Genomic DNA, 13,782 nt, shown 5'->3' with positions numbered 1-13,782 from the left:
CGCTTTGGCGCTCCTCTGTGTCGTAACGAGCCGCTTTGGCGCTCCTCTCTGTCGTAACGAGCCGCTTTGGCGCTCCTCTGTGTCGTAACGAGCCGCTTTGGCGCTCCTCTGTGTTGAAACGGGCCGCTTTGGCGCTCTTCTGTGTCGTAACGAGCTGCTTTGGCGCTCCTCTCTGTCGTAACGAGCCGCTTTGGCGCTCCTCTGTGTCGTAACGGGCCGCTTTGGCGCTCTTCTGTGTCGTAACGGGCCGCTTTGGCGCTGGTCTGTGTCGTAACGGGCCGCTTTGGCGCTCCTCTGTGTTGAAACGGGCCGCTTTGGCGCTCTTCTGTGTCGTAACGAGCCGCTTTGGCGCTCTTCTGTGTCGTAACGGGCCGCTTTGGCGCTCCTCTGTGTCGTAACGGGCCGCTTTGGCGCTCTTCTGTGTCGTAACCTGAGCAACGGACGGCAAAGGTTCAGGTGTTCCTGAGCTTTTATGGAGGTTAACCACAGGTTTCACCACAGAAACAGACGTTTTATCACACAACGTGAAGCCAAACTGCACAAAAATCTCAGGTTATTGTTCAACTTATTGGTCTATATTAGGGCCTCGAAGACTGACAGATTTCTGTGGATGACAGAATCTGCAGAAACCCATTCACACGGTGTAAAAATACATTTCTAAGATCTTTTAAAATGCTCTGACAAATGATTCCCACTCATCAGTCATGCCAACAGCAAACAGAGCCCCTCACAAATGAATACAAATTAGTGTCTTTTATCTCAGCCCCTAAATTCTGAGAACTAAACACACAAATCCACCCCAGTCTCCAAAGTCATCACAAGCTGCACCGTCTCATTGTCAGCGTGTAATAATTTGTCTTGCCATATGCCATCCCTGCCGCAGCATGTAGGAGGCAAAGCGGCGCACAATGCGCCCGCTGGAAATGTGTTGGAGCTAAAGAGGGCCAGATAAGGTAAAAGCAGAGGCATCTCGGAGGTAATGAGTGTGTCTGTGTGTGGCAGAGCCCACAGTCAGGGAGACGGTGATGTGAAATGACGGCGCCGGCTCCTCGGCAGCGTGGCCAAATTGTTTGTTAAACACATTTGGAGTCAGCTGGTGCACACACACTTATATAGAAGGAGAAAGTGTGTGTTTGCAGAGGCTTCGACGGCTTTATTTGTCTCTTTCTTGGTGTTTTTTTGCTCCTTCACACGTGAAAACCTGCTTTAATGTCTCCATTTTAGTCTCCAAATTAGATTTACATCAAATAAGAATTATTATAAAAAAAAAATAAGATTTTTTTCATCTTCATCTGGAATTTTTTATTTAAATTAAAATAAAAACTTTAGTTTTTCCCATTTCGATCATTTGTAAAAACGAGTTTCTGCTCGTTCTGCTAATATCTCTGAAATGTAGATTTTAGATTCGTCTGCTTGAAAGCTGCCTGAACGCTCGCTCTGCCTCCAGTCACCGCGACCCTCTGGCTTTGTGCTGCCTGAAGCCGGCGAGCTTCCTCCGTGTCATCCCTGACACACTCGGAGGATTAGTTTTGTCACTACTTTGTGTCTTGGCTCCAGTGTCAGCCGTTCAATCCACTTTCCTGGTGTACTGTAGGGGGGCTTAATGTCAGACTAGGCTGTCATCCTCTCTGTCTCCTGGTCGTCTCTCACACTCGCTGCATAAAGCCGTCGAAGCAGCAGTTTAATCTGAAAATCTCTGAGTGTGAGGGACATTTTGTGCTCTCTTTTTCTGGATTGAATCAAATATTTCTGATTTCCGTACAAAATGAGTAAAAAAACTCCAACCCACCGAAGGTTCGAATGCATTTATGCATCTTTATTTAATGCTTTACAAAGAAAACGTTTATTCTCCCGTCTATTTATTCCAATCTGTGGGGAATTATCTGCAACAATTAAACTGAAAACAGAGGAAATGCATTTCATTACCACCCTGCCCTCCTGCATCCGGCGAGCCGGGGTCACGTGTAAATGGAGAGCGACACTTTCCGGGAGACGACAGCGTTTTGGGTAGCGCTCCTAATCGTATAATTAAACGGTAAAACGCCGGCGCCGCTGCACCGCGGCGCACGTGCGTTCATCAGCAGTCAACTTCCAGCGCTGAGTGTGCCGGCTGCTTGCATTAAGCATGTAAATGCTCAGTAAATCAGCCTTTTATTGGTTGTAATAAATACCCAGGGGGCCGTGCGGCGTGGCCTCACTCTCGCTCTCTCCTGCTCTAATGCGTCGACCCTCGGGGGGGCAAGCCGCCGCACTCCACTCTCACAGGTGGCTGCCAGGAGTGGCGCTCACACACATTTAATATGCAGACATCCCGATCGGACTGAATGTAATCAGCCTTCTTTCACACACACACAGATGTGCGTTCCAGCCACACAACATCTGCCTGAAGCCTCCCCCCTTATTTGCTGTTTCCCATCAGATGAAAGACTGAGATTCCTTCATTTCTTTGTTAGTTTTCTGACTCCGTTACCACGGTAATCTCAGACGGTTAGCGGTTTCAGAGGTGTGTTTGTGGCCCATAAATACACTGAGAATCAGCTCGGGTTCGGTGGCGCCGTTCATTCATGTGTTGCCAGGGTGTGACTCAGCCTGTGAACCGTTTGTGTTTTCAGGACAAAGCTGCCTTGGAGAGTTTGAGTCAACAGCTGAAGCAGCAGGCCGAGGACAAGTTCAGCCACGCCATGCTGGACTTCACCATGAGCGGGGACTCCGACGGTAGGAGAGCTAAAAAGATTAGCTTGTGCCCGTCTTTATTCTGCATCTGACACCAGCTCTGCTGCCTCCTCAGGCTCCCCCAGCGTATCGGACTCCAGGATATTCCGCGAGTCTCGGGGGCGGAGCAGCAACGAGCCGCACATCAAGCGGCCGATGAACGCCTTCATGGTTTGGGCCAAGGACGAGAGGCGAAAGATCCTGCAGGCCTTCCCCGACATGCACAACTCCAACATCAGCAAGATCCTGGGTAAAACGCAGCCTCCTTTTTGTGCCACAAACACAACACAGTTATTTCCCTCCTCCGCCGCTCTGCGAGCTTTTAATGAACGGTCGGGGAGAGCACAGCTCCGACAAATGATGATATAATTCATTATGCATTAAACAAGCAGCGCGAGGCAGCCTGACATTTCCCCCGGACCGCCGGGATCGGCCCTGACATTTTAAAGAGCTCCTAAGCATTTTATAACACAGGGAAATCTGGTTTTAATAAGCCTCCTCTTTCTCGATTGCTAACAGATCGCAGAACACAGAGAAAGACAGAGGGCGAAAACAGCCGACAGCTTTTACCCATTAAACACACAGTAGTCAAGTGCAAACTCAGACCAGATATGAAACACGCACAGGGGAAGGCATGCTGCAGAGAACACCCACACACATGCAGATTGTGCAGATCTGTGAGCAGAAACCGAGCCGCGAGACGGCAGCAGGTTAAGTGAAGTCCTCATTAGCTGAGATGAGTACCTGTCGCCCCAGCGGCGCTCCTCATTAACCCTCTTAAGCGTTCTCTTTCTGGGTGGCACTCTTAGCATTAGGCTGTGTGTGTGTTGCTTAAACGCAGACATTTGCTCATCACTTAGTGTAACTGATATGCTTTTCGCCGTACATGCTGTATTTAATTCCCTTATTCAAGGAGATTATCTTGCATTTCACTTTCAAAGACACGACCAGCGCCAACGACCCCCTTTTTTCCCTTTGGTGTCCAGGCTCACGCTGGAAAGCCATGACCAACCTGGAGAAGCAGCCCTACTACGAGGAGCAGGCTCGCCTCAGCAAGCAGCACCTGGAGAAATACCCGGACTACAAGTACAAGCCTCGGCCCAAACGCACCTGCCTGGTGGACGGAAAGAAGCTGCGCATCGGCGAGTACAAAGCCATCATGAGGTCCCGCAGACAGGAAATGAGACAGTACTTCAGTGTGGGGTGAGAAACGTGTTTTAGTGAGCCGTGCGCACGTTTTCACCCTTTAAAATAAAGATATTACATAATATAATATATAATAATATTTTACATTATTGTTCAAATTTAATTTTAGTTTTTATTGGCAACGTTTGTTTTAAAATTTTAATTATTTTTTATTTTCAGGAATTTTCTTTCCTAAAAGTGCCATTAATATTAGTTCTTATTTAATTTAATATAGTTCTAATAATTATTCTTGGAATAATCCAACTAAACACAGTGGTTCCCAACCTGAGGATCCGGACCCTCACAAAGGGCCACAGCATAAGTATCAGGAGTCATGAGGTTATCAAAACCTAGAAAATTAATGTTTCTGCTACATAAAACAATATTTGTTTTCTTTCTTTCTATTCCAGTTAATAAGTGTTAATTCTTCAAAGTAAAAGACAAAACATGCAAAACTTTCCAGTTGCTGATTTTAGTGGATTTGGCTCATTTGTTTCCATCCTAAGTTCATCAGGGCTGGAGTTGAAAATAAAAAGTAATTTAATAGTCTAACCTCTGGGAATCAGTGGAGAAGCAGAAGACGTTGCCATGAAAACTAAAAACGCTTCAAATAGTAAATTTATTTTAAATTATTCTATTTCAGGGAATATACGATGGTTAGTTTAAATAAGTTAAACCTGGTTAGCAGAGTTATGATGGTTAGTTTAAATAAGTTAAATCTGGTTAGCAGAGTTATGATGGTTAGTTTAAATAAGTTAAACCTGGTTAGCAGAGCTATGATGGTTAGTTTAAATAAGTTAAATCTAGTTAGAAGAGTTATGATGGTTAGTTTAAATAAATTAAACCTGGTTAGCAGAGCTATGATGGTTAGTTTAAATAAGTTAAATCTAGTTAGAAGAGTTATGATGGTTAGTTTAAATAAATTAAACCTGGTTAGCAGAGTTATGATGGTTAGTTTAAATAAGTTAAACCTGGTTAGCAGAGTTATGATGGTTAGTTTAAATAAGTTAAACCTGGTTAGCAGAGTTATGATGATTAGTTTAAATAAGTTAAACCTGGTTAGCAGAGCTATGATGGTTAGTTTAAATAAGTTAAATCTAGTTAGAAGAGTTATGATGGTTAGTTTAAATAAATTAAACCTGGTTAGCAGAGTTATGATGGTTAGTTTAAATAAGTTAAATCTGGTTAGAAGAGTTATGATGGTTAGTTTAAATAATTAAATCTGGTTAGCAGAGCTATGATGGTTAGTTTAAATAAGTTAAATCTGGTTAGAAGAGTTATGATGGTTAGTTTAAATAAATTAAGCCTGGTTAGCAGAGTTAGGATGGTCAGTTTAAATATGTTAAATCTGGTTAGAAGACTTATGATGGTTAGTTTAAATAAATTAAACCTGGTTAGCAGAGTTATGATGGTTAGTTTAAATAAGTTAAATCTGGTTAGCAGAGCTATGATGGTTAGTTTAAATAAGTTAAATCTGGTTAGCAGAGTTATGATGGTTAGTTTAAATAAGTTAAATCTGGTTAGCAGAGTTATGATGGTTAGTTTAAATAAGTTAAATCTGGTTAGCAGAGCTATGATGGTTAGTTTAAATAATTAAATCTGGTTAGCAGAGCTATGATGGTTAGTTTAAATAAGTTAAATCTGGTTAGAAGAGTTATGATGGTTAGTTTAAATAAATTAAGCCTGGTTAGCAGAGTTAGGATGGTCAGTTTAAATATGTTAAATCTGGTTAGAAGACTTATGATGGTTAGTTTAAATAAATTAAACCTGGTTAGCAGAGTTATGATGGTTAGTTTAAATAAGTTAAATATGGTTAGAAGAGTTATGATGGTTAGTTTAAATAAGTTAAATCTGGTTAGCAGAGCTATGATGGTTAGTTTGAATAAGTTAAATCTGGTTAGAAGAGTTATGATGGTTAGTTTAAATAAATTAAACCTGGTTAGCAGAGCTATGATGGTTAGTTTAAATAATTAAATCTGGTTAGCAGAGCTATGATGGTTAGTTTAAATAAGTTAAATCTGGTTAGCAGAGTTATGATGATTAGTTTAAATAAATTAAACCTGGTTAGCAGAGCTATGATGGTCAGTTTAAATAAATTAAACCTGGTTAGCAGAGTTATGATGGTCAGTTTAAATAAGTTAATCCTGGTTAGCAGAGTTGTGGCGGTCAGTTTAAATAAGTTAAACCTGGTTAGCAGAGTTATGACGGTCAGTTTATATCAATTAAACCTGGTTAGAAGAGTTATGATGATTAGTTTAAATACGTTGAATCTGGTTAGAAGAGTTATGATGATTAGTTTAAATAAATTAAACCTGGTTAGCAGAGCTATGATGGTCAGTTTAAATAAGTTAAACCTGGTTAGCAGAGTTATGACGGTCAGTTTATATCAATTAAACCTGGTTAGAAGAGTTATGATGATTAGTTTAAATAAATTAAACCTGGTTAGCAGAGCTATGATGGTCAGTTTAAATAAATTAAACCTGGTTAGCAGAGTTATGATGGTCAGTTTATATAAGTTAAACCTGGTTAGCAGAGTTATGACGGTCAGTTTATATCAATTAAACCTGGTTAGCAGAGTTATGATGGTTAGTTTATATAAGTTAAACCTGGTTATCAGAGTTATGATGGTCAGTTTATATAAGTTAAACCTGGTTAGAAGAGTTAAGATGGTCAGTTTATATAAGTTAAACCTGGTTAGCAGAGTGATGATGGTTAGTTTATATAAGTTAAACCTGGTTAGCAGAGTGATGATGGTTAGTTTATATAAGTTAAACCTGGTTAGAAGAGTTAAGATGATCAGTTTAAATAAGTTAAACCTGGTTAGAAGAGTTAAGATGGTTAGTTTAAATAAGTTAAACCTGGTTAGCAGAGTCATGGCAGTCAGTTTAAATAAGTTAAACCTGGTTATCAGAGTTATGATGGTCAGTTTATATAGGTTAAACCTGGTTAGCCTTTCCTGTACTGACGTGCACCCACCTGTGTGCCCACAGGCAGCAGGGCCAGATGCCCCTGTCCTCAGCGGGCGTCGTCTACCCCGGTGCTCTGCCCATGGCGGGAATGCCCTCCCCCCAGATGCCCTCAGAGCATTCAAGCATGTCCAGCAGCCCCGAGCCCAACGCCAACCACCACCAGAACCCCCACATGCCTGGACTGAAGGGGGACGAGCCTCGCATCAAGGAGGAGGAGCTACGGCTAGACGACAGCAACGGCGACGCGTATGACGACTTCGACTACGAGGACGAAGAAGCCGACTACGCCAGCGATAACGAGAATCATATCACCCAGTAGGACGGTGCCGGACCCGCCCACTTTTAAGCCAATCACTGCTGGTTCATTTTACAAAATCCCAAACCTGCCAACCAGGAAGAAAACCTCTTATTATGCCAATCACCTCGAATTTCACAAAAGCCCGCCTGGCGTTTCCCTCCCACCCCTCCTGACTCACGAGGACTCTTATCAGAGCCAAAGCCCCTCCCACTGGAGTCCTGATACCAGCATCTGATCAACGAAACGGAAGCACAGGACCTGTCACTCACACTGACTGTTACACAAACTGGAGTCTGGGAGGACCGAGCCAACTCTGAGGAATATCCAAGTACTACTGCGAGAGTCTGAGTGAGCAGGAGTGAAGAAAGCCTCTCAGTCCGGAGACGTTTTAAGATGAGAAACTACACAGTGGACCTGTCCGAGGCCAACAGATGACACTTTAAGATGGCGGACCTGTTTATTATCAAGAGACACTTTTAGGAAACAGCTTTTTTTGTTCTATAATATTCTCACTCAGGTACACGGTGCCAATAAGTGGCTTGTGAATGTGATTTGTTGTTTTTGTGCTACAAGTTTGAATAATAATAGAAAAAAGAGACTTTTCTTTTTTCCCCTTTTGTTGTAAAGCACCTGAAAGACGTTTATTTTTAACAAAAAGATCTTTTCTTCAGCCTCGCAGTGTGGCGTCAGAGCAGCTCCTCCCCCTTTTCTCTCCGTTTTTATTTCATTTGGGTTGTTTTTGCCCCGTGTTTGGAGTCGTGGGGGGGGGGGCAGAAAAGGGGGAGTTTCTCTGGCGCCACGGAGCCGAAACGAAAGCACTGTGTTTGTCAGACAATCCACGAGTTTTCTTCTCGCTCCGTCACCTCTTTATCTCGACCTGAAGCGGCGTGTGTTCCCGTTTGCACTTTTGAAAAAGAACCCGGACGTTCGGGCACCTTGATCTGCCGCCGTGAACACACGCCGTGCACACGCCGTGCACACGCCGTGCACGTGCACACACACACACACGAGCGGCTGCTGTTCTGTCCTTAAGTGTTTTCCTGCTCCCTCCAATCAACGTCGTCCTGCTGTAACCCAGTGGGTGGAGCCGGGGTGAAGTCAGCCAGTCAGTGTTTCTGTTTGTATTTGAATACTGTTTTATTATTTCTCTTCAAACTGCCTCTAGTCTAATAATATTATTAACAATTATTCTAAGGATGGTCAGCGTTTCCTAAGTTTAGTAAGTTATGTACAGTATAATTTATTTTTCTCCTCTTTGTTGGGTTTTTATGACCATATGAAACTCTGACATCAACGGAACATTATTCTATTTAGCTGGTAGGTATTTAGATCTAAACAGAAGTTGTTATTTTACCTTTTTTTTAAAAAGTTTGTTTGTTTTGTATTAATCCTGCGGACGGCCGGGCGGGTGGAGTTAGGACAGAGACCTCGATGCCAGCCCTCCTCCGAGCTGAAGAACCTTTTCACGTCCAAGCCCATTTCTAAGAAGCACTCAGACTCTGCAGTCAGAGGAAAAGAAGAACAGGAGTTTTTTTTTTATTGTTAATCTAATTTTATTGTAATGATTATCACCATGTATAATGTGAAGGTTTTATTTGCTTCATTTCTTTGGAAATCAGTTGGATCGCTTTTGGTTTTCTGTGAACAAAGAGACCCGTCCCCGTTTACGAGTTGCTGCCGCCTCACCGGGACGCAGCGGAGCATCTTTGGCTTCGGATCCCCACACACACTTAAAGTGAAGAGATTACCATGACAACCAAACAAATCCGATGCTGTCCTCCTTCTGCTTAACACCCTGTACATATATGAAGTTTTCTGCAGCCATTTTCTTTTTCAATCACGGGGAAATCCTGCGATCCGCCGAAGGTGCTCCACTGTTTGTGTGTATGTGTGTGTTGGTTTGTGTGTCTGTGCGGGTGGCGTGAGGCGGTTCGCCCGGATCTTTAACCTCTCATCAGGAGCCCTTTGCTTTGTTTTAGCTCCACGCCACGCTACAGGAGCCATGACTACTCTTCAGGTGTGACGTCACGTAGTGATCCCCACAATCCTTCTCGCTATAGTTGTTCGCTACATGCCACAGAAAGAGCTTCTGGGTCTTAACCGTGCTGTAAAGTCACCCCCGTTGTCACAACATTGTTGACCCCGATGCTGGAGAGAGGGGACTGTCCTTTTTTATGGTTACCAGGAGGGCGCGTGGGGCATTAAGACACCAATCATCCCTGCTGGCAAGGTCTGTCCCCAAACTGAGACAATGAAAATGATGATTTTATTTAAGACAATCAAAGTCATGAGTGGAGCTCAAAACAAAGTAAGAATTATAACAAGTAAACAAAAATATCTTACCATCTCAACTTGAAAAATCAAGAAAGATAATTATGTAAATATAACATAGAGTTATAGATTTATATTTTGTTCATAACACAATGTAATATAAGTTGTATATTTCTTTTTTCTCTCCCTACTGTCTCTTTTATTGATGTTATCCATGCCACAGAAAAGCAAGAGTCGCAGCACTCTCACAAAAAAATGCAGAAAAATATCAAAGAAATGAAGAAAAAATGGAAAAAAAAATAATAAGCCGTGGGCTGCCACCACCATCTGTTCTAAGTTCACTTTTTTTCAGTATTACTGCCAGACAAGGCTCTAATAAAGACAGCAATGTGTTCAGTAAAAGTCCTGCTGGTCCTGGTCACTTCTTTCCAACACACACACACGCGCAGGCGCGCGCGCGCTCACTGCTTTTAAAACATACATGATGGAGAGCGGTGAACATCCTCATTTATTCATCCATCTGCTTCCCCAGCTATGAGCAGGTGATGTTTTCCGCCCGTCTGTTATTTTTCATTTTCCTTCTGCGGGACAATGCGAGCCGCCGCGTCCGCGCGACTCAATCATCTCCATAACAACGTGTTAATTACGCCGGGCCCACCTTGTTGCCCCTCCAATCAGAGGGCCAGCTGCGAGCCGTGGAGAAGGATCACGGCCCGTTAGCAACCTGATAACCTAATTAAGCACAACAAGGGCCGAGTGGGGGGGGCGAGTGGTGAAATGTGTCTGCAGACTCACAAAAAAACAGAAAAAAGGCCTAAAAAAGCAGCTTTAAAAGCGAATCTTTAATTGATGCTCGCGCATGGATGTGGAGGATGTTCGGCTGCACTTTAAAGGGTTAAAACACAGAACCCCACTCAGCGCTGCCATTAAAACACTTTCCCCATCTGCGTCCATATGCTCCACAATCAGCCCCCACAGCCCGGTCCGACAGTTAAATGCACTCCGAGGAGATGGTTTTAGGTGCTTTGCTAATTACCATAACTTCACACGCGCACAAAAAAGCCTTTTGATGCAATAAAGCAGCAGGATGCGCGCGGAGCCCCGACTCCGCGGTAAGTGGGGGGCTCGGGGCATTGTGAATTTTTCAGAAGAGCCCGCAGGTAAAAACCTGAGAAAAGGTTTATGTGTGAATAGCTGAGGAGCAGAAAGCGGCTTCAGATTTCTCTTCTTCCTTTATTGTCAGCGTTTCTCTGGATGCTGCAGGAAGCAAACAGTGGCGAGACTCAGATGGAATCTCACGCGCACGCGCCCTGAGGTGGACTGCAGCAGTTAGCTCAGCTTAAACCACTTTTATCCACTGGCTATTTCCATCACAAAGAGGGAAAACTATGACAATGCGGCCGTATTTCCATGTGAATGTAACTTTTCCCGGTAGCCTCCCGAACTCCTTGCAGCCGCCTGCTTGGCTGCGTGACCTGCACCGGCGCGGGAAACCGTGGGTGTCTGGAAACTGAGTGAAAACGATGTCACATTAATGATTTAAAGTCGGTAATAGGATGTGCTGTGACGCTGAGCCGCCAGCTAAACTGAGTTTAAGGCTGCGGCGTTAATGTATTCATGAGGAGGAGGATTATGCAGAGACGAGAGCAGAACCGCAGCCAGGGCCAACAGGCCTGTAGATATCACAGAAACACATATATATACATGCACCGGAGCACTTTAACAATGCACGAGCCGCTCACACGCACGCTCCTGCAGGGACTTCACTTAAACACGCGGAACACGAGCCAGAACTACATCTGACTGCAGTGCAAATATTTCATCTATTATGTTGGAACAATAAATGTTTGGTGAGTCAATGAGAAAAGCCAAGGAGCTTAAAGTCAGCTGCGCGCGCAACTAAAAGTTTATCAATCGCTATTTTGAAAATACTACATTCTCCGACTGATACTGGAAGCAAACAGAGCTCCCGAAACATTTCAAACATTAATTCTAGCGTCAGACCGTGATATTAATACAAATACGTGTTTTTCTGCGAGCACTGTTTCTCTTTCTTTCATCTTTGATTCTGGCAGCGCCGCTAATCCTCAGTCTAACACACTAATGTATACTCAAACTGCAGCATCACTTAAACCCAAAAAGGCAATCATGAAAGTATCATGAAAGTGATTTCTGCAAGTACTTAAGCTGCTTTTTTTCTTCATATTTCATCAGTAGTTTCTTGTTTTCAACGATGCTCAAAAAAATAAAGTGAAATAAGTGTGTGTGGATGCATTAATATTAGGTAGCTGGTGCATTAAGAGTCCATAAAATGATCCCGCAGCGCAGAGTGCTGCACTCAGACCGTAAAAAGAAAGTAGCTGAGAGTAAAACAGATGGCTGAAAAGTTTCATTCTCTGCGCGTCACACCGAGGCTGACGCGGCCTCAGAGTGACCAGGAGGCTGCGCGCACCGCCAGGTTTCACTGATTCAACCATTCAGCGTGAAACAAAAGCAGCGCGAGCGTTTGAGCGACGGCCCTAATGTGACAGATCCGAGCGCGCGGCGTGTGAGGGACAGGCGTGGCGCGCGGCAGAACAGCGAGGCCCGCGGGCTCAGCGCCGCTCACCAGCTCTGTCAGTCCCGCTTTCACCCTCTCCTGTCTGCCTCCACAGAAATGTCTGAATCACTGCATTTCCCTTCGTTTTTATCCTGAATTTGGCCCCAGATTTCCAGCTTCTTTCAGGCCCGAGTCTCACCTTTGACCTTTGAGACCCCAAACAGACGCTGAAAAAACACACTTTTACACATTAATATGACGCATAAAACATAATCATGACATAACAAACCCGAAAGAGTGGAAACTTAAAAACTTAAAAACATGCACATCAAGTCAAAGTGAGATAAGGAAGCCCGTGGGCGCGTCCACGTCATCCCATGAAACATATCATGAAAAAAAGAAGCCTGTAAAACTGTTATTTTCGCTCCCCATCAACACTCTAATGCACACATGCAAATATTATGCTAATGCTATGTTAATTGGTGGAGCTGCAGAGCAGCCCTGCTGTTCAGATGGCTGGTGAGAAAATAGGTGGGGTCAGTGGCAAGCTGTAAAAGCAGCTCCAACACAAATAAACAAAACCCGGAGGGATTAGCAGAACAAGGGCCACCGATAAACGGATGAGGAGAGACAGGGAAGGCAACCAGAGGTGGGGAAAGGGATCTCAGGGACGTGGAAATGCGAAGGAGCGCAGGGAACAAGCAGAGGACGGAGGGTGGAAAGGGTTTATGGCGAAGACGCGGGGATTAAGAGGGGCCACGGCGAGGGAGGAAGAAGTATTACAGATATGTAAAAGCGAAGAGGGCTGAGGGGGGGTGCAATGAAAGGATAAAAGATGCAGATGTGCGCAGCTGCGCTGAGACACGAGGCCTGAATCCAGCCTGATGCGCAAAGACTTTATTACAGACTCATTGTTAGGAATCAAAGGCAACTTGGAACCGTTACCGCGGTTACTCAGCCTCCCATGATGCAGTGTGCGCGTGCGAGAGAGCAGCATACATGCATAATGTGTTCAGCTGGTGCCACCGGACCCACAGGTGGGTTTAATTAAGTGTAATGCGCTTGACCCATTTCAAACCGCAGTAAAATGTTTTATCCTTTAACTTATGGCTTCATTATGGAAATGCTTCCACTTATACAGCGCTTTACGGTCCCCTGTCACGCACAGGCGCGAGCGCGCGAGCAACCTGTCCTCACGCATTACTGCGCCGAATGAGCGTGAAACGAAAACACGTGGAAACACAACGAGGTAGTAAGTAGGTAAGTAATTATCTCAGATAACAAAGCTCGTGCTGTACTGATGGCGGGAAATGAAGACGGATTGTTAACCGGCTGCAGAGAAGCTGCAGGTTTAAGCGTCGGTTCAACTCTAATTCAAGCCTGCAGACACAAGCTGAGCGTTTAAAGCAGCTTCTTTAAGCTCACTGTAACCACTTTGTGATGTTCAGCATCTAAAGTTGCTTCATCATAACAAAATAAGAGCAGGAAAGGTGCAAAATCTGACGAGATATATCAGCCTTTCTTCCTTTTTCTTCCTAAAAGTGGCTAAAAAAGAGTCTTCAGACAGAGATTTCTGCAGGAACTCATCCCTGAGAATAACAACAGACTTTATAATGACTGTTTTTATCAATTAAGACAGATTTTTGCTCATGTTCTTACACGTGGAACTCATTGAAAAACAGCAACTCTTCAACAAAAGGTCATTCGAACTGTATTCAGACTGAAAAGACGAACAGTTAGTGCTGAAAATGATGAGATCAATCGGTTAAAAGAACGATTATCAGCTGCATCTGAACACAAAACTTAAA

The 13,782-nt window shown here is 44.0% G+C and overlaps 1 protein-coding gene across 10 annotated transcripts in view; it reads left to right on the top strand.

Annotated features, from left to right (window-relative positions):
• The window catches only part of sox5 (SRY-box transcription factor 5), an 83,171-nt gene extending 73,334 nt beyond the window's left edge, over positions 1 to 9,837 (top strand). For 9 of the 10 annotated variants that reach the window (XM_072377141.1, XM_072377138.1, XM_072377135.1 and 6 more), the window contains 4 exons: positions 2,613 to 2,715; positions 2,789 to 2,962; positions 3,699 to 3,915; positions 6,888 to 9,837. In XM_072377141.1, the coding sequence (XP_072233242.1) occupies positions 2,613 to 2,715; positions 2,789 to 2,962; positions 3,699 to 3,915; positions 6,888 to 7,185 (792 nt within the window). In that variant the 3' untranslated portion in view covers positions 7,186 to 9,837. The remainder of the gene's footprint in view (positions 1 to 2,612; positions 2,716 to 2,788; positions 2,963 to 3,698; positions 3,916 to 6,887) is intronic. The other variant, XM_072377142.1, reaches the window with a different exon arrangement.
• Positions 9,838 to 13,782: the final 3,945 nt, after the last annotated feature.

This window comes from Leuresthes tenuis, unplaced genomic scaffold (assembly GCF_036924035.1).
Source record: "Leuresthes tenuis unplaced genomic scaffold, fLeuTen1.0.hap1 SCAF_23, whole genome shotgun sequence".
NCBI classification, from domain to species: domain Eukaryota; kingdom Metazoa; phylum Chordata; class Actinopteri; order Atheriniformes; family Atherinopsidae; genus Leuresthes; species Leuresthes tenuis.
Note: the sequence above shows the minus strand (reverse complement) of the source record. Positions and strands in the feature narration are given on the sequence as shown.